The sequence below is a fragment of the Gambusia affinis genome, linkage group LG24 (assembly GCF_019740435.1).
Source record: "Gambusia affinis linkage group LG24, SWU_Gaff_1.0, whole genome shotgun sequence".
Lineage (NCBI taxonomy): Eukaryota > Metazoa > Chordata > Actinopteri > Cyprinodontiformes > Poeciliidae > Gambusia > Gambusia affinis.
In genome coordinates, this window is record NC_057891.1 from 12,028,066 (window position 1) to 12,048,705 (window position 20,640).

General features: G+C 43.5%; 1 protein-coding gene across 1 annotated transcript; it reads right to left on the reverse strand.

Moving 5' to 3' along the window:
- Nucleotides 1–530: 530 nt before the first annotated feature.
- LOC122827475 (collagen alpha-2(V) chain-like) lies at nucleotides 531–19,507 on the reverse strand. The gene is made up of 57 exons (XM_044110482.1): nucleotides 18,778–19,507; nucleotides 16,185–16,400; nucleotides 14,821–15,030; nucleotides 13,849–14,067; nucleotides 13,264–13,488; nucleotides 13,150–13,166; nucleotides 13,027–13,059; nucleotides 12,911–12,943; nucleotides 12,138–12,191; nucleotides 11,951–12,043; nucleotides 11,774–11,845; nucleotides 11,648–11,692; nucleotides 11,495–11,548; nucleotides 11,365–11,418; nucleotides 11,220–11,273; nucleotides 11,081–11,134; nucleotides 10,945–10,998; nucleotides 10,568–10,612; nucleotides 10,382–10,435; nucleotides 10,256–10,300; nucleotides 10,077–10,130; nucleotides 9,873–9,971; nucleotides 9,741–9,785; nucleotides 9,547–9,645; nucleotides 9,420–9,473; nucleotides 8,808–8,915; nucleotides 8,679–8,732; nucleotides 8,500–8,598; nucleotides 7,952–8,005; nucleotides 7,737–7,835; nucleotides 7,615–7,668; nucleotides 7,462–7,515; nucleotides 7,333–7,386; nucleotides 7,012–7,065; nucleotides 6,876–6,920; nucleotides 6,686–6,784; nucleotides 6,251–6,358; nucleotides 6,106–6,159; nucleotides 5,972–6,025; nucleotides 5,699–5,752; nucleotides 5,560–5,613; nucleotides 5,340–5,447; nucleotides 5,207–5,260; nucleotides 5,047–5,100; nucleotides 4,808–4,969; nucleotides 4,628–4,735; nucleotides 4,409–4,516; nucleotides 3,743–3,796; nucleotides 3,546–3,653; nucleotides 3,407–3,460; nucleotides 3,189–3,296; nucleotides 2,584–2,637; nucleotides 2,395–2,502; nucleotides 1,937–2,282; nucleotides 1,638–1,828; nucleotides 1,318–1,560; nucleotides 531–1,241 (listed from the first exon to the last, which is right to left on the reverse strand). The coding sequence occupies exons 1-57, from the start codon at nucleotides 19,016–19,018 to the stop codon at nucleotides 1,095–1,097; spliced, it is 5,328 nt and encodes a 1,775-aa protein (XP_043966417.1). The 5' UTR covers nucleotides 19,019–19,507; the 3' UTR covers nucleotides 531–1,094.
- Between the last annotated feature and the right edge of the window lie 1,133 nt (nucleotides 19,508–20,640).

The window sequence follows — 20,640 nt, forward strand, 5'->3', positions numbered from 1 at the left end:
ATTTTGATCTCATTGTGTGATGATTCAAGCGTCTCAAAGTTCAAAGTGTGAAGTGCATCAAACCACTTAGTCCAAAAGGTGCACCGCTATCAAGCATTAGGGTTGTTTCTCAGGTTTCCCATTCTATCTGGAAGCAGGAAACAGACCCACAGAATAACAGAACAATGCGTGTTTCCCCGACACGAGTGTGTCCTTCACACCGCAGATGCAAAACTCTCAAAAGCAGCTGCATCCAGCTTGACGTTTTTACCTGCTTAATGTTCCACGAATGAAAATAGAAACGACAGCTATAAATGGCCGCCTCCACAGATGTGGGCCGAGCCGCGGCGCGAGTGGGGCGGCGAGGTTGTCGCATTTCTCGGCGCGCGAGGTGAGTTGAGGGTTGACCCAGAAACATGTGCGGCCTGAACTTTGACTCTTTTTCTTCCTGGAAGAACGCCTCTTTTCTGATTTCTTGTTTTTTTTTTTTTTTCTTTTTGGTTTTCTCACACGCCCAGCTGACACAGGGCAAGATGACAGTGACCCATACCACCAGATTAGATGTTTATTTGTCATTTATTTGTTGCAGTTCAATAAAGTCATCACTGTCTTCAGATAATTTACTGCGTTCAACTGAGCTAATCGCCTTTTTCACCTTGAATATCAAGTGAAATCACTGACTGATAAAAAAGAAAAAAAATACTTTGGCTCCCTCTAGTGTTGAAAGAGTTGCATTTTGTTCACAGAAAAGTAATACTATTTTTTTGCCGTTTACAATCATGTGTTGCATTTACAGCTTTTTCAAATGACTGTTTTGCACAAATATTAATAATTTAATTATTTATTCATTGAAAATTAAGAGCTACGGCTATCCTACGTCGACTCTTCCTTTATCCGAGCGTCTACAAAAACTGTGGGCGTCGCTTTCTAAAGCCCCCTCCGCTAGTTTACAATCCATCTATGCGTCTTTGTGGTACGGGTTCCTTCCCGCATACTGAAAACTGGAATAAATAGCACGAGTGTCCTTCCGTCACCGATAAGGAAAGGCGGCGATGAAACGGGTAGCTTCTATACCCTCTTTCCAAAAGAAACCGACGACGTCCGTCTTTGTGATTTTACGAGAAGCACACCGGCCCGATGTCCAGACCGAACTCCTGATCGGCCTTTCCGACATCCATTGGGGCCAAGTCCACGACGGGCAGCCTGGTGGTTGTCTGAGTTCTGTACTCAATCACCGTCTTGCCCCACTCTCCGTTCGGTTTCTGAGGAAGAAGCGGGAAAGTGAGTGGACGCGTCTCTCTCTTTCTCTCTTTCTATATGGTTTTATTCACGTCTTACCGAGCAGCCGTCCTCGACGACGGCGTATCTGAGCCGGCTGTTGCCCTGCGCCCTCATTTCTTGTCCGTTGGCGCCTCTGAGGACGAGAGCTTTCTTAAAGTTGCCGGCCTGCTCGTCCTTAACGGCCACGCTGTTCCTGCAGTGATACGTGACGTTCTGGTGCGACTCCTTTGACAGAAGCTGCAGCAGCTTCATCTGGACTGCCACGGCGTTGGGCTGCTCCTCCTCGCTGCCGTAGAAGAACTGAAACGAGAAGACGAATGTCACGGGTTTCGAAGAGTTGGCAGATTTCCTCCGCAAAGCCTTTCTTGGGTTCTTACTTTGGCTCCACCGTTCATATCGGCTCCAAACCAGGTGGGTTTGTTGGGGCTGGGGGTGGATTTTGTCCACCAGGCTTTGCGGGGAACGCTGGCCGGATTGGCGGGAATGCAGGTTTCACCGGTTTCCATGTTGCACAAGACTCTGATGGCGTCTTTTGTGCTTCCTTGATTCGGATCCAACCAGTATTCACCTAAAACCGATAAAATGAGACGGATCGGGACACGTGATGTGGTTTAAGAATGAGTTTATGACTTAAGAAAAACAACTATAAAAAGAAACCAAGCAGCGTGACGCTCACCGCTCCTTTTCTGAGGATAGCACTGCCTGATGTCCTGGCAGGTCTTGGCGGGGTTCGTCTTGCTGCCGTCCGGACTGCGCAGGTTCTGCAAGTGTCCGTTGAGGGTCTTCAGCGTGGCTCGGACGCCCGTTTCGGCACCCAAGATGTTATTGTTGGGCTTGGCTTCGTCCTTGTTGAACTCTGGCGGAGGTGGAGGGTCGGCGGCGGCGTCGTACTCGCCGAGCTCTACCGCTTCCCCGACTTCGCCGTGAGCGTCGTAATCGACGGCGTAGAGCTCCTCTGCGGCTGCCGTGGGAGGACCCGGGGGCCCCGGAGGACCGGCTGGCCCGGGTTCTCCAGGCGGACCCTGAAGAAGAATGAGATGGGTGTTTTCATGAGGCCGAGCTTCAAGAAAACAAGTCGGATCCAGATGAAGTAACGGTCTGAAGTTGTACTCTAGATGAAACGCATTGGGTCACCTGAGCTCCGAGGTCTCCTTCGGTTCCTCTGCTCCCTGGAGCCCCCATTGGTCCCGGCTGGCCAGCGTTTCCTTCCTTTCCTGGAGGACCCACCACTCCAGGAGGCCCCTATATGGTTTCAAGACAGGCTGAGGTGTGATGCTAAGTTGTCCCTGTAACATGGTCGTGTTTTAGTCTCGTTCTGTTTACCCTTTGTCCGGCTGGTCCGATAATTCCTCGAGCTCCTGCATCTCCTGTGGCTCCCTGAGTTAGAGAAGATCCCGTTTGGATTACCCTCACTGTTTAGTAAAGTTATATTCTCTTCACAAATCGCCTACAGAGAAATTGGAAACCTGTTTGATATTAGGGTGTTTTGTGAGTTTTGGGAGTATGTTTTTGGTGGACGTTATTTTCCCCTTCGTTTTCAAGGAATTTCAATGACCGTTGTGTTTCGTTTTGTTTTGTCTGTCGTTAAGAAAAGCGTACCAACAATTCTGTCCGTGTGCATCATCTTTTGACTTCCTGTCCACCTTTGGACCAGAAAGTAACGAGTCCTGATTCCGCGTGCAAAAGTTTGACCTCTTCCAAGTAAGGATTTTCTGTGTTTAAGCATTAAGCTGACTGGATTTCCCACCTGAACACTAAATTCATAATCCTCAAATGGTTTCATAGTCAGTGCTTTAGGTGCTGCCTCCAGCTCTTTCTTAGCTTTATTTTTCATACCTCCTGAACTCTGATTCAACGAAATTTTACCTCCTCGTATATTTTTAAACTTATCAAAGACGATTTCATTCCGTATTGAAAACTGTTCTCACAGTTATTCCAGGGAGGCCCTGGAGTCCGGTAAAGCCTCTGTGACCCTTTTGACCCCTCTCGCCAGGTTCTCCGGTTCCTCCTTTCTCCCCCTGTGGTCCTTGAGGGCCCTTTGAGCCAACACACAGCAACATTTCATCACGTCAGTAAAAAAAGAGACACAGGAGTTTTAAACAGCTGAAGTTTTTTGAAGCATTTAATGTGAAAAAACTTGTCTTACCACTTTTCCCCGTACACCAGGCTGTCCCTGTGGTCCCGGGGGCCCTCTGGCACCCTAAACTCGCCAAGAGGCAATGAAAGGCAGCGGATCAGTAATTTTTAACACACGACACTGGATCTAAGCTAGTTGTAGAGCTCACAGTTTCTCCTCTTTGTCCAGGACCGCCGATGGTTCCCACCGGTCCCTCGTTTCCTGGAGACCCCAGCACGCCAGGCAGTCCTTCTGGACCCGGGTTCCCCCTATCGCCCTAAAGACACACAAACAAAACACGACTTTATACTTATGTTCGTATAACCCGAGAAGACAGGCGGGCGGAAATAATGTCTTTATTCTCACCCTTTCTCCTACTAGGCCGTCTTTACCGGGAGCCCCCTCGGCTCCGGCGATGCCCTGAATAACGAAACGAAGAGAGAAATAAAAATAAAGCATGTCAGCAGAAAACGGGAGAAACGTAGCTTTTCTTGTAGCTTTTCTTTAAAATAAAGAAAAGCTACAAGAAAAAATGTTTTAACATTTATCGTGTCTGAAGTTTTAATGTTTCTACTAATAAAAGTTTCTGCACTCTGAGGACGAAAACCCCCCCACAAAAGCATTGGTTCAAATTAATGCAACGTTTCTGTGAAACAAAATTCAAGATATGTGAAAAAGGCAATAAATGCAACGTAATCAAAATAATTATTTCTAAGTGTCATGTTAAATGATTAATTTAGCTGGAAGCCACAGATATGAAAGTAAGATACAAAAATAGCCAAAAGTGTGATCTCTGTTTATTTTACATCATATTCTCACTGTACCACATTTGACTTATTGAGAGGAACGTTTTGGGGCCAATGCATACGAAACAAAGTTAGAGCCACTGTACGCAAAAATCAATCAGAACGCTACTTTACTTACTTTTTAAATCAGTTTGCGTAAAATTATTATTTATATTTTCATCTGCTCGAAATAAATAAATAACTTTACCAAAAAAAAACACTAGAAAAAAAGAAAGACTGGACAAACCTCAGGACCGGGATCACCTCTTGGCCCCGTGGCTCCGGGCAAACCGACCCCGCCTGGAGGACCGTTGGTCCCCTGAGCACCGGGAGCTCCTGGTTTTCCAGGTGGACCCTGACAGACGAGTTACTCCAGTTTACAGTCAGAATCACAGAAACAACCACCTTGTTGTGGTGGACGCTGGAGAAGGACGGACGTGAAGAAAAGATCGGCAGGAGTCCATACCGCGGGACCGGGCAGTCCGTCCGAACCTCTCTCCCCTCGGACTCCGGGCAGACCCACCCCTCCTCTCTGTCCTGTCGTTCCAGCCGGTCCAGGAGGTCCGTCGGGGCCCTGAAGGAGAGGTGTGACGGGATCCGATTGTCAGAAATGTGACTGAGAAGAAAGTGCTTCATTTCATCTTACCGGAGGACCGTCCTCTCCTGGTCCTCCCTTCTCTCCGGGGCTTCCTGCCGGTCCCGCCGGTCCGTTCTCTCCCTGACGTCCAGGAGCGCCGTTTTCTCCTCCGACCCCAGGAGGGCCCTTCTTTCCAGGAGCGCCTATGGGGCCGTCGGCTCCAGTCGCACCCTGAAAGGCAAATTAGTTTTGGTCTCTGCAGTGATTATTGTAGAGTAAAAACCCCAATATCAGGGTATCTAACTCACAAGTGAACCTGGAGGTCCAACTTTCCCAGGCAGTCCAGGAAAACCGGGAGACCCCTGTGTGAAAAAGTCGGTCCGATTACGATGTGCTTTTAGCATCTTAGCTGCAGAGTTAGACGAGCTAAAAGTTCTCAATAACTGGATCGTTGGGTGAAAAACTCACAGCTGGACCTTGTGTTCCCCGGCCTCCTTTCAGCCCCGCGACACCAACAGGCCCCTTAATAGTCAAAGAGGATGTTTATCAAATTACTTACGACAACTTCAGACATTAAAAATTTAAATTGGGAATTTTGTACCTGTTCACCCGGTTTCCCGGCCATGCCTTGAGGTCCGGAAGCTCCTGCTTCTCCTTTAGGTCCTGGTTCTCCTGTTTCACCTTTGACTCCTGGCTGGCCATCTTGACCCTAAAAAAAAGAAGCAAACCACAAAATCTTAAGATTCTATCCTTTTAAAAAAAAAAAAAAAACCCACCATTTTCTTTTTTTATTTTATTCTAGCATTTAACGGGATTCTTACAGACGGTCCAGGAAAACCCACTGCCCCAGTTGGACCGGGCTCTCCGCTGGAACCCTGTTATTCAGTGAAACAAATATTAAATCGCAACCTGATCTGAACTGAAAACTAATGACTACGGTGTTGAAGACTTTCTACTGACGGGGATTCCTCTGGTGCCACGGCGTCCCGTTGGTCCCGGTGGGCCGGTTTCACCCTGAAGAAACAAAATGCAGCTTCTTAGATTGTATCGTTAGACCGGGTCATCTTGCACCACAGGAGAGAAAAACTGTTGTTTTGGCCTATTTAAAAAGTTAAATTACATCTTTTTTAACTTCAGTAGTTGTTTCTTTTTTTTCTTTTTTTTTTTTTTTGCAGTTGCACCTAAATAATTTAATGTAAAAGTAAAATAAAAAAAATAGCGTTGTCAGCTTACCTTTTCTCCATTTGGCCCACCTGAACCAACAACTCCAACTGGACCAGCAAGCCCCTTTAAAAAATTTGGATACAATTAAAGACACATCAAATATTTCTTATTGGATACCATTTAGCCACAGACTTTGGACCTACCCTTGCACCATCAGCTCCTGCCTTTCCTTCAGGTCCCTTCTCGCCAACAGAGCCCTGTCGGTGCAAATCGACGTAAAAGTCGTTTGTCATTTCCACATTTTCATTTGCTTCTTCGCAGACGATACAGTCTTATTCTTTAACTTACCGGATCGCCTTTTGGTCCGGATGGTCCTGAAATACCTCTCTCCCCTGGCATCCCTTGAAGTCCTGGACCACCCGGCTCTCCAGCAGCCCCCTTTGGGCCTGAGTTACCCTGAAGTGTATAACGCTCCAATCAGGCAGAACATTGCACAATATACCACGTACAATATCGAGATGGTACAGGTCTACTTGAAGCAGCTTGATATCAGGCACTGGTCTCTGTCTCTTTAAGAAGTCCTATTGGACTCCACCTTTAGCACATCATTACAACACTGACGCTTTCTTGCCACAAACCAAACTTACGGTACCGTTTGCTGCAAGACGTTCGACCAGGCAAGTCAGTCATTGTGCTTTGATTGATCAGTGTATGTCTGGGATTTAAACTGAAAGCAAAGACGAATGTTTTGGGGTTCAGTCAAAGTTTGAATCGCAACAATACCTTGGGACCGTCTGATCCCGGTGCTCCCGGACCGCCTTTTGGTCCCTGAAGCCCGTTGGGACCGGTTTCTCCTCTTTCTCCCGGCGCTCCTCTTTCACCCTACGTGGACGTGCAACAGGTCGGATAACAAAATATTCATGGATGCAACAGAATAACCGATTGAAACAATCGGTAGAATCGATGAACTCACTCTTGGACCCGTCTCTCCAACTGAGCCGGCTTCACCTGCGAGACCCTGTAGAAGAAAAAAATACAAGAGTAAACGCAACGGTTTGGGTCTTAGTTTATATTAGTGTTAATGCTAATTTAGTGGTAGTTCCTCTTACCTCATCACCTGGCTTTCCTGCCTCTCCAGGTGGACCTGAGGGTCCAGGCAAACCCTAGGAAACATCAATCCCACTTTTATTTATCATTAAAAACAAATTGCGGGAAAATTGCAAAAGTAAGTAGACCAAAAGATGTGGATGCAACACACTTTTGATAAAAATGCTAATGCCTGCAATTAAACTACTAGCATAAGAAATTGACTTTGGATCATCAGGGAGTATTAAAGTTAAACATCACAATACAAAGGACTAAGGACTAAGTTCTGTTTTTGCACTAAAAACAATGGTTTTATGTCATTTACCTGACATAATATCATTTACCTGGAAACCGGTCTGTCCTTGAGGTCCTTGCTCTCCTCTCGTTCCCGCAGGGCCCTAAAGAATAAAAATCGGTTGGCTAAATCACGAGAATCCTTAGTTTCAATCTAGAAAAAGGAGATTGAGGCTTACAGCTGGACCAGGTGGACCAGCAGCGCCGGTCTCTCCGTCTTTTCCATTTGCTCCCTGGAACGCAAAAGAGCACACTCTTCATTGAAGGATCCTTACATCTGTGAAGATTGTATGAAGTATGAATTTTTTGCTACTTCAGTGCTAACTACATACCCTTTGACCCGGAGTGCCAGGACTTCCAGCTTCTCCAGCTTTTCCAGCATCGCCCTACAAACAAGTCAAATGTTTATCGGCAGCTTTATGTGACGCCAAATTCCAGAGGCCGTCTCACTTACTGCGAAGCCCTTTGGTCCTGGCAGACCCATGGTTCCGGCACCGCCTCGGGTTCCGACGGAACCGGCCGGGCCAGGTTTGCCGTCCTCTCCGGCCGAGCCCTAAAAACGCCAGGGCAAACGTAAAAACCTCGCATTGGGAAATCAATAAAGGCACAGTGGCATCGCAACACTGAGACGTAGAGAGATCTTGAGGAGAGCTGGGAAACCGTGCTTACCATTGGGCCCTGCCTTCCCTCTGCTCCTTGAGCACCGATTGGCCCCGAGAGACCCTGGGAAAACAAGGCGAATAAAATGTTCAAAAACACAAACTAAAATTTTTATATGACAAAGCAACACAAACTGATGCAAAATTGGAAAAAATGCGTCATTTATTCTTATGCATCTAAATAAATTCCAATTCTGCCTACTGCAACTGTTCCACAGCAAACATGAAAAAGAGGGGATGTAATGTAATCAAATTTGGCTTTAAAATGCACAAAAACCATATTATGTAGTAATCGGCGCAAAATATCATAAAATCCTCTAATGCAGTGTGAGGACGTTTGTAGAAGGAAACCCAAAGGTTTTGACCCAAGTCATACCGGTAAAATGACAATAATTAATAATTTTCTGGCATTTAACTTCGTATCTTGACACTATGTAAACTTCTGGTTTCACCTACAGACGGTTCGATTAGCATTCACTTTTTGGCGTTTACATATTTTCAACATTTATCTCTGATAAATGTTGGACAGTTTATCAGAGATGTATGGAGCTGCCTTACCCGTGCTCCCGTTAATCCTGGCTCTCCGTTGCGTCCCGGGTCTCCCAGAGAACCTTTGATGCCGGCCGATCCTGGCAGTCCTCTCTCACCCTGGGCTCCCTGTTTGAGCGAGAATCGCATTTTTAAAAGCCGAGCCATCCGCTATGATAAATGCAACTATCGACAAACGTATTTTATACCTTTTGTCCTGGTAAACCATCTGCACCGGGAAAACCTCGGTTTCCTGGTGGCCCCTAAAACAGAAAGTGCCGAGAGTTGCGCTGTACGTCCCGTAATGTTTTCGTGGCTGATATCGTTAGCTCACTCACCATCTCCCCTTGTGGTCCTGGAGACCCGATGGTTCCCGCATCCCCTCGGGGGCCACGCTTTCCATCTTCACCCAATGGACCAATTGGCCCTGGAACACCGTGGTCACCCTGCCACCGACGGGTTAGTTAATACATCAGTAAGAACAGAACTTTTTTGGACGAAAAGTTGCCGTCATTTTATGATGCAGACAGCTGTTACATTGCGCCAGTTCTAAATTGATCAGACCTTTGAGAAAATTGACATTTTCGCCAACATTTGCTAATAGAGTTGTGCTGAAAGAACAGCAAAGATACTACATTCAACAGATTTTTCATCTAACCACTTAAGATTTTTAGGCACAACATTAGAAATGCATTAAAAAATGCAAATAAACAAAGAAATCAATTCATTTCTTTGTAAGAAATTCAACATTTTATTGCCAAGGAACACATTACTTTCGTGAATGAGGAGTTTTGGCTTCAACACATTTGCAGACGACAGTGTTTCTTTTAATCTTAAACGCAAAATATATAGCAGTTATTTGCTAAATTAGTTGACGATTATTTGAATAATCCTGATTAATCGTAGGGTCCGGTCATAGGGTAGGTAAGGTGTTTTCATTTCTTACTTACTCTTTCTCCTTTATGCCCAGCTTCTCCTTTATGTCCTGGTAGTCCAGCATCACCCTGTTAAAGCAAAGACCAAAACATCTGAATGTTCAGGATCTGGCCTAAGTTATACATTCCATAAAGATCGTACCAGTTGGCCTTTTGGTCCTGGTGCTCCTGTGGTGCCCTGGGGGCCAGGAGGACCGGCGGGGCCAATCAAACCAGGCGGCCCCTGTAAACCTGATATACCCTGTAGAGAAGAAAGCAAAACATGCTCAATAAAAAAGGCCTCACAGGTTTGCTAAAAAGGTGGAACATCTGCTTTGCGTCGTTTCAAAGACTCACGGAGGAACCGCGGGCACCTGGGGCCCCATCAGGTCCTGCAGCGCCCTGTTTTAAACACCAAAATGAGTCTTTCAAAAGTAAAAAAAAAAAACGGCACTCAATCTTACTAATCGGTATCAGATTTGGACTCGCCTGCTGTCCAGTTGGTCCAGGTGGTCCAACACGTCCGCCGTCCCCCCTGGGTCCCTGCTGCCCTCGACTCCCTCTGACTCCTGTGGGTCCCGCTTCACCCTAACGCCCAGAGAACAATCGGGTCATGAGCATTTCAGGAAATTGTAAAGGATTTCTTCCTGATTTGCTGCCATACCTGGTCTCGAAAAATGATTCGAGTCTCACCTTCATTCCTGGACTTCCTGGGAATCCCGGCACCCCGGGAATTCCAATCGGACCCTGTAGTTGGATTAGATTATTTTAACTTCGCAGTTTGTGCCCTGGCCTGGCAAATTGATGCTTATCAGACAACAAATTCAATGAGAATAAGCACACAGATTGTAAATAATCGATCTCGTTCTTACCAAAGGACCGGGTTTGCCAGGATGGCCATTCGAACCACGTTTACCCTGACAGAAAAAAATAGGCCGTTAGCTTTCGCTCTTTGACATTTCGATACTTTTACGTCAAGTGATTGGTTTGCTTCATACCAAAGGACCGGTGGGTCCAATTCTGCCTCTTTCTCCTTGCAAACCAGGAGGACCCTGAAACAAAAGACGGATTTACTGGGACACTACTTTACACCCTCTGTTTCTTCTCTCCATCTTAATGAAAGTAAGACACAGGAACGCTGGCGTTATTGGTACGGATTGAATTTGAACGCATTCATTCCTTACCGCAGGTCCTGGAGGGCCCATTTGACCAGCAGCACCAGATCCACCCTACGGTGAACAAAGATACAAGTGAAAAATGTCTAGATTGTAGAAATGATTATAAAATTTGTCCATAACTTTTTTTTTTCTGGTTAATTTATGAAGCATTGCAGGTGAACAATCAGTGGACAGAGAAACCTAAATAAACCTTAGGCACTAACCCAACCCTTTTCCAACCCCAGCTTGGTGGTCTTTTGCCTTTATTGTCTAAGGAATACCTGAGAATTCCCTCAGGTGAGATGCAGTTGTTGACTTGTGGTCTTAAATAAACAATAGTTGATGTATGGACGGACTAATCTGTAGTTCTTTTAGGACAGTTCTGGATCAGGATAGTGTCATACCTTGGCTCCGACTGCCCCAGACTCGCCTTTTGGTCCTGCGAGACCAGCGTGTCCCTGTTGGGATTAAAGTTCTGCTTAGTTTTGTACCCGTTTCAAGTGGAAGTCAACTGCAAACAAAAGGGAGAATTTTCTTTACTTTGGGGCCTTTTCGTCCTGGAAGACCTGGAAGTCCTGGGAATCCTCTTGCACCCTGAATTCAAAACAAACCAAAACTCGTCAGAATCCTCCGTAAACTGTAAAATGCCACTTATGCCATTATAGTTTAATTCTGTTACCGGTGATCCTGGAAATCCTGGTTCTCCGGTTGCACCGGCAGGCCCAGCCTCTCCCTGCCCATAAAAAAAAAAAAAAAAAAAAAGTGAAGCTCGAATGTTTTCAATCACGTGACCAAAAACGAGGATCTATATATTTCTGACTCACGTCAGGTCCTGGTTTCCCTGGAGGTCCATCGGGTCCTCGATGACCTGGCTCACCCTGTGGAATATTCACATTCAACATGCTGCTACATCCTACCGCCACTACGTTTTATACGATAAAGAAGTCGTCCCACCATTGGTCCCGTGTCTCCGTGTTCTCCGGGAATTCCCTGACCGCCGGTTGCGCCCTGACGTAAGACGTCAAAAGTTAAAAACATCTTAAATTTGCAGAAGTTTGCTACAACTAAATTCATTCTCATGATTTTGGGTAAGAGCATAAAACCTACTGGAGGCCCAGTTGGTCCAGGAAGTCCTCGGGGTCCTGCTTCACCCTGCAATGGGATAATTTTATTCTCAGGTAATTAATTCACACATCTGACTTTATAGTTTGTTTGCAGACCTGAAACACTCACCCTCGTTGCAGACACCATTGGAGCAAAACCTGACTTCTCACTAAAACCAGCCATCTGTGACACCAAGTTTCCCTTGAAGGAGAAACGAGTCCATGATTACCTCTAGAAACAGATTTTTTTTTTCTTTCTTTTTTAAGCATTTTGAGGAAGAATCTAAGGAGATATGAGCGTTCTCACCCCGGGAGGAGAGGGATCCCCGGGGGGTCCAGGTTCTCCTGGATTTCCAGGGACACCAGGCTCACCGTCAAATCCCGGGGGTCCAGTGAATCCCTACAAGTTTTGTTATTACATACAGAGTAAATGTCATACTTCGGGTTTAAATTGCACATGGCGTCTCAAAAGAAAAACGTTTTTCAACACTCACCCGTCTGCCTTTGAATCCTCTTGGTCCTGTTCTTCCCTGAGGTCCTGGGGGGCCCTAAACAATGAGATTAGTTTAACTTACACTTTTTTTCCCCTCCACTTTATGGAGAAAAAAAACACAATATAAGGATATGAGAGACAAGTCATCTATCCCAAATTAGTGGAGCAATATTTTGTCTGGCTATTGCAATAGAAAAATCACATTTCCTTTCCAGAAAGATTTCATCTTATATCACTTCTAACTTTGTTTCCTTTTGTCCACCCACTGTTTTTGGGTTCAAGAGTCTGAACTCCAAGCAGAAAACACCCAGGCAAGGATCTGAATGCAGGATCTTCCGCAAGAAGGCGCAATAAATCTACATCATATGAGAGTTTCGGGTTATCATTTTAATTACAGCGATAAAAACTTGAATGGTATTCTGCTTTATTGAGATGCACATGTTTGTCGGTTTACGTTCATTTTATTGGCTTGAGTGCTTATGAAAAGGTCACATATAATCACCTTAGCGTCTGCTTCTGTTATGTTCATTAGAGTAGCCCCGTAATTCATCTTAACATTAGAAGGCGCCAAAGCTGCCACGGCAACCGATACAAGCACTTGGAAGGTTAACTATATCAAAAATTAACTTTTTATTTATTTTTTCTTAGATTCTGTGTTAATTTTTATTAAAAAATGAAATATTGCCGAGTACTGGAGGGGGAAAAAACTAGTATGAACTTTACTGAAGATCTTTTTCTGAATTGGGAAGCCTTTGGCAAAAGCAAGTTACCCACCATTGGTCCCTGGTGTCCCGGATTTCCCACAACCTGAAGAACAGGCAGATAATTATCTCTTGATGGGAAGCTTCAAAAATGATGCGCAACATTTGTTTAGAAAATTTTACACTTACATATGGTATGTCACCTGGTTCCCCTTTCTGTCCCTGCGAAGGATGCAAAAGAGCTTGTTAGGTGTGCTGTGACTATTTTTTCCCTCTCATAAATAAAAGTGTGTGATTAAAGCAGCAATTTACCTTGAAGCCCATAATTTCTTGAATAAAAAAAAAAAAGAATAAACAAAAAATAATTATCACACATATGATTACTACTGTGGCAATTTAATTGGCTGTCAGGAAAAGTGACCTCACCGATCCGCCTGCCGGCGCTGGCGAAGTTGTCGCACACGGGGCAACATTCCCCCTCGGGCGTGGTGACCTTCTCGCAGTTCGTCAGCGGCTCACACTGAATCTCGTCGCAGATGGAAACGCCGTTGTCGCAGACGCAGACGCGACAGGGCGCGGGTTTCCAGATGTCGTTGTGATGGTAGACCTCCCCGTCGACTTTGCAGCTTTCTGATTTCTTCTCATCAGCGGCTGCAGCACAGGGAAGACAAGAAAAGGGAAATGGGTTAAATGGGTTAAATTGTTAAATTGAACAACATCAACAAAGTACATAGCAGTTTGAGAATGAGGGAATTCTTTTCCTGAACTTACAAGTTCTTTTACAGAGACAAAGTTGTACTTTCTGAGATTGACCGCACATTTGATGTTTCATCAGTCAACCAAAGTCAAATTCAGCACCGTGCCATGGATCAAAGCAGCAATTTTAAGAAAATCGCAGCTATTATCTATTATCTGGAGCGTCATCAATCACAACTGATCACCATCCTCTTCGCAAGCCACCGTCTACTTGGTACAATCACTTTTGTGTTTGGTCAAATTCTGTCAAATTACCTGTCGTTGGGTCGGTGTTGGGTGAAAACGTTGAAGCTGCACTTAGGCACACAGGACAGCATTCACCGCTGGGGATCACTGTGTTCTGGCAATTGCCGAGGTTCTCACACACCACATCTTCACACACGACGGTTCCCATATCGCACACGCACAGGCGACATGGCTCTGGGTTCCACATGTCTGTGTTGGCGTAGACCTTCCCATTTTCTGTGCAGGTGTCTTAATTAAAACACATTTAAAAAATCGTTATTGATCCAGTTGTTTGAGCTACACTTGGTACCACCTACTTGAAAACGCAATTTAAACTAACACAAACAGATTTTTTTTTTCTCTGATGTTTTGGCAGCTAATGAGTTGCACTGGTTTTCCAATTTAAATGTCGCTTGCGTCAAATACATGGTCGGCAAAAAATGCAAGAGTACAGTGAGTTTGAATTTCAAATTCAGATTGCTTGCTGCCAAAAAACCCGCAAATAAACACAGAAAAACCATGCGTATTTTCCTGCTTTATTCAAAATCTATTTGTGTTAAAGGCTCGCAAATGCTAAAAAAAAAAAATAATAAATAAAAAAATTATTAAATCATGAGTTGTTCAGAACGACATTATAACATAGAGGCAAAAATTTCCCTGAGGAATACACCTTATTCGGTAAGTAAGTTACTTGCTCAACCTGATGTGTGGACGTTGTTACAACACACACATGTTGAGAAGTGAGCTTATCTCGTTGAAAGTTTATGTATTCCATCTGCAACCTGAAAAGAAACACCGTCGGAGGGAAATTCAGACCGCAGGGCAAAGATTCGGAAAACAACAGTCCACAGTGGTGTGCACAAGGTGACGCCTGAAGAGTTGACCTTCAGACCACGACGGAGACCAAAAAGCACCACCAGCTGCGAAGTACACAAACACTGCATCGCAGAAGTCGACGTCAACAACCCAGAAGCAAATCTGCGGGTCACGCTTGCCGTTTACCAGTTTCTGCGTGGGGCTGCTGCTGTTTCGCAGCCGAGCACACAGGGCAGCACTCGCCCTCTGGGGTTTCTGTGGTCTGGCAATCCCCTACATCCTCGCAAACCACGTCCTCACACAACACCGTCCCTTTATCACATAAACACACCCGACAGGGTTCTGGGCTCCATATCTGATCGTTGGGGTAGGTTTTGCCGTCCACCGAGCAGGAATCTTTGTGAGGAAGAACACCAACGGGCATCAGTATGGAAAGCTGTTCTCAGATGATAAAGACATAGCTTCATGTATTGCAGATTCAAGAGAAGCCCAGTTTCTTGGTTAGGTTTTGAAAGCTATACAGTTTGGGCAGGTCACATTGCCTGGAAAACAAATGTTGGGTTAGCTAGTTCAGAAAATGTATGATTTGGAAAGTTCACGATATATGGAAAACAATAAGTGGGCAAAATGGAAAGCATAAAAATTCTTCATGTTTAGGCAAATGTTGCTTAGATTAATTGAAAAAACGATTTGTAGGTTCAAGGGAACAGCTTACTTTACGCAGACAACATAAAGGTTAGCAAAACAACAAAAAATAAAGTAAAAACAGAGTTTATGCATCTTTATCATCTTTGATCAGGTTTATGAAAAATACCGGCTGAAGCAATTCACATTAACTGAAAAACAATAGCCCTACTTAGAAAAAGTGCTAGGTTAGGTCTAGCTGATACTATTTGGAAAACAAAACTCAAGTTAGCACAAAAAATTTGCTAAATTTGGGTAAATAACTTAGCCACCCTCATGCTAGCTAAAAAAAGAAAATGTTGGATTTGGGTCACTACCAACAATTTTATGCTAGCTTAAAAAAAAGAGAGACAAATTTGGGTGACTACCATAAAACTCAAACTTCTGTGGAAGCAAAAGTCAAGTTAGCAAGAAACATTGGAGAGATTTGGGGTAAATGTATAACTTAGCCATGTCATGCTAGCTAAAAGAAATGTTGGATTTGGGTGACTACCAAAAATCTCACGCTATCTTAAAAAAAAAAAAAATACAAACCCAAAAATTATGTTGGATTTGGGTGACTACTAAAAACTCAACACTGTGAAAGCTTAGGTATGTTAACCAAACCAAATGTTCAATCCTGAGTAAAAACTTGGTTTGTTAACCCTATCAGCAAGGATTTTATAGGACAATGTTGAAATGAGTGATACAATTTTCTGGGCGGTTTCCAGGAAATAAATATGAAAGATAACACTCCTATTTCGGCTTTTGGTCACACACACACACACACACAACAAAAGCCATTTTGACACATTTTTTATTTACGTAGATAGAATTATTCATCTTTAAATCGGATCACCAAAACATCAGCTCATAATATTTATTACCAGTTTTATCGTCCAAGAAAGGAGCGTTTGGTTTGTTGGCCGAGCACACGGGGCAACACTCGCCCTCGGGGACCTCGGTGGTCTCGCAGTCCCTTAGCTCTTCACACACCAGTTCCTCACACACCACTACTCCCGAGTCGCACACACAGACTCGACACGGCTCTGGGGCCCACATTTGATTGTGGTAGTAGGTGGTGCCATTTTCTGTGCAGGTCTCTTCATGGGAGAAAACACCAATCGGATGAGTACTGCAGACGATGCCCTTTCGGCGCGCACAATGCATCATTGAAGGGATCTTTGGGAACGCCTTGAGAATATTCAGTTTTAACATTCCATACTTTTGTCTAGGACTTCCTCAACTTTGGTAACAATAAAGACATTTGATTCCTAATCGTTTGCCATGAAGCTAATAATTCAACAGTTGGATCTTTTTATGTGTATGCTTAAAAAAATCCTGAAACAACATGAAGCTAAATTCTGCTTGTAGGGAAATTCATTCTCCCTTTTGGCACTTGACCTAATTGAACGTGTCAGATGGAGTTATTTGGAAACTTCTCAAGCCATAATAACAATCATTCAAAGTCATCAGCACTTTTTCAACTGAGAAAGAAGATTTGAAGCCACTCTGGTAACAAATTTTAGAAATGCATATGGAGTATTTATCTGAATCAGTCAGCTTAGATGACACCCATAACTCAACAAACCCCACTGGTATTAATCATTAGATCAGTCATAGCTTATTAATGACATATTCAATCTGCAGATTCATTTTAAAACACTTTCAGAACAATTACACCTAAAAGAAAATTGTCATTTTTTAAAACTTTTATATTATGAATTAGAATGTCAAACATGAGATGTTGTAAATAAAGGCTAAAGCCACTACTGATCACCCCAAAAACAACAAGTTATATTAGACTTAATTTGCTTTTTAATAATATGATTGTCTCAAGTAGTGACATAATTATTAAAACGCAATGCTTTATGAATGACAATCTATCTAATGTAACTTTTAGTTACTTTCAGCAGCTACTAACAACAACGCTCTGCCTCCTGTGAAAATCACATTGAGCTTTGCCAATATGTAATTGTAAGTTATTTTATAATGGTAACATCAACAATGTGTCTCCACTGATAAGGTTGAACTGAAGAGGAGATTGTACAAAAAATAAAAAACATGAGTAGTTTGTGTGGTCCACTGTTGTCTGGAAAACTCTTAAGAAGGATTTTAAAGCCCCCTCCCCAGCCTCCAGATTCTGCGCTGAGTTTGATGTCGCAGCGCACAGAGCTCCTCCTGCAGCTCCACAGCTCCGATGGCTGTCGACACTTACCGCCATTATAACTATTGCCAACTACGGACACGTTTATTCGTGGCTGTTTTCACGCTTATTGCGCTGTTCATATTGGTCTCGATGTTTGCAGTTTTCGAGCGCAACGCAGCTCGATGTCATTGAGAGGTAATAAATTAAGTTGACATTAACAAAGACACAGCGGACGGATCATCCGGGAAATGATGAACAGGGAGACGGAGTAAAACTACCTTCTGGGATTTATTATGAGTCTCTGCTTATTTCCAAACCCAAATGAGCAACTTCACGCTCAAAAACGAGCCCAAAAAGGCGCAACCCGCCGCTCATTAAATCTGCGACTTTAAAAAATGAAGCCCAAAGCCGCTTATAATAATCGGACTTGTCGACAGAAACTCAAAATAGTTCCAGTTTTTCCACCAACAAAACGCGCATCTCCCTCCATTGTTTACATTTCTGTCGCATAGAGACGTCGGTCACTCGACAAGACGAGTAGAGGAAATACGATTAAATTACAAAAGAAGATAGTAACGCAAAAATGATTTTGATAAGTAACTGTAGTCTGACTACTGGATTTGAAATAGCAACGCGTTAGATTACTCGTTACTGAAAAAGTGGTCCATCATTGGCCAAAACATCCTCTAAGGGGGAAACATTTCCACTGATCCCGCTCCACACGCCGCACCCACAGTACCAACTTTTTCCTAAATCCACAGAGTTGATCGTGGCGTAAAGACGCGTTTCTCTCACATCAGTAGACAGCAAGCAGATAGCTTTTCCGGTTTACTTTTTCCCTCGCACCGCGCCTCCCCTAAAGTGCTCTGGCGCCCCCCCGGGGAGGCGCGCCTCACACTTTGAAAACCGCCGACATATTGAATCTGCAGATTCATTTTAAAACACTTTCAGAACAATTACACCTAAAAGAAAATTGTCATTTTTTAAAACTTTTATATTATGAATTAGAATGTCAAACATGAGATGTTGTAAATAAAGGCTAAAGCCACACGCTAACCCCAAAAACAACAAGCAAGACTTAATTTGCTTTTTTAACTATATGATTGCTTCGCGGTGACATAATTATTAAAACGCAATGCTTTCTGAATGACAATCTAGCTAATGTATTTTTTATTTCATTTACAATGACTTTTTTTTTTTTTTTTTACCGTATTCATACCCCCAAACTGGACAGGAAGACCTCGTAATGATGCATGGCGGTAACTGAAAGGGTCGTGAATGTGCCTGATGAAACCCATCAGTAGTGAAGGGTCAGAGTCGGTTCAGTTTACCTGCTTCAGAGTTTGCCGTGTGGGTCAGTGGCGCGGTGGAGCACGTGGGGCAACACTCGCCTTTCAGAAACACCACCGACCGGCAGTCTCTGAGCTCCTCACACACCTCGTCCTCACACACTACAAGGCCGCTGTCGCACACACAGGTTCGGCACAGCGCGGGCCTCCATATCTCATTGTCGGAGTAGACTGTTCCGTTTTCCTTACAGCCGTCTGAGTCAAGCACAGCAGCAGCCGACATGTTAACATGTTCCTCTGCGGAGGTCTGATCCAGTGATGATGATGAGGACGACACGTTGGATATTATAAACGTTACAGTACAACCAGCCGCTTGTTCAATTTAATGAATTCAAGCAAACAATTGCATGTATGAAGTTTAGGTAACAGCTTTTTTTTTTTTTGCTTTGGGTTGATATTTTGAGACAATCTGGAAATGAAAGAAGAAAAGGGGCTGCAGTTTTTCCGTTTGCCCACTAGGTTGCATCAACCGTCTTTTAGGAACAACTGCAGGACTCAGCTGTATATGAAAGTATAACTGGAAATCTCATTCATGTTGCGTGCTTAAAATAATGGGGGAAATAGAAAAACGTGACATAGTTGAAATATTTGGCAGTTTGTCACATTACAACTACAAACTTCAATGTTTTTATTTTATGTGATAAACTAAAACAAACTAATGCATTATTGTGAAATGGAGGGAAAAACAATGCACGGTTTTCAGAAGTTTCACCAAATTAAATTTTAAAAGCAAGATGAGCAATTGTAGAAGATTTTCTCCCACTATTGGCTCATTTCGCCACGTTTTCTCCACCCTTTGTTTTAAAGTAGCTGATGGTGAAGAAGAGAAGCATGATCCTGCCACTAGTCTTCGAATTGATATCTTCAAATCATTTTCTGATTAGATTAGGGCATGGTACCCCAAAATATATATGCATACAGTAAGCATTTAGAAACAACTTGCTTACTAGAATTTTAAAGAAGACGTGAGCAGAACACAAATTAAAATGTCTTAATTTCGACATATTTGAGGCAAGTCGCTGCTCACCTGCCTTTAATCTAACCTGACTAGACTGTGGTTCAGCCAACAGCTTTTGGCTGTAAAGTCGTCTATAAATCTGTCTGTAGGCTACTGTGCAATCATCCCTTCAAAAGCATTTTGAACATTTAACATGAAACATATATGCTTAGTAATTAGCATGGATCTCACCGTTAGAGTCCTCACTTTCAGCCAGTCACAACAGGAACACAGTGTTTCTTAGCTTTTGGTTTATCTCTACATTTACAACAAAACAGATGCCAACACCTAGCATAGTTATGAATTACATTTCTATTATTAAGCCAAATGTGTCTTAATATCTTTATTCTAACACTACTTACACATGCTGAGTGATTTCTAATCGTCTCACATGTCAAAAATGCTGTTTAATTATGTTTTGCTACCATGGTATGCTAACGGTTAACCCAGGGACCAGACAACCTAAAAACAGCAGGATCAAAAAAATAAATTACAATAAAAGCATTCCACATTAACTTAGGTTAGATGTGGAAAACTTTAAGACTCTTGGTATTTTTTTTTTGTATCTTTCTCAAACACCTGGCTGGTGTAGCGAGGGGAGAAAAAAGGAGGAAAAAAAACTACACATAGGAATGTTGCACATAAAAAAACAAAAACAATAAAAAAAACAAACAAACAAAAAAAACCCCACCAAGGGTTAAATCTCGCCACCTGCTGATGCTGTGGGCTTTATGAGTGCATAAATCCATTCATTTTTGTGACGTCGCTAAGCACTAATTATGTGGTGAGGCCTCTCCCCGAGAAAGACGACGGTTTTCAGCAGCTGTAGTTATTTCAGGGGAAACCAC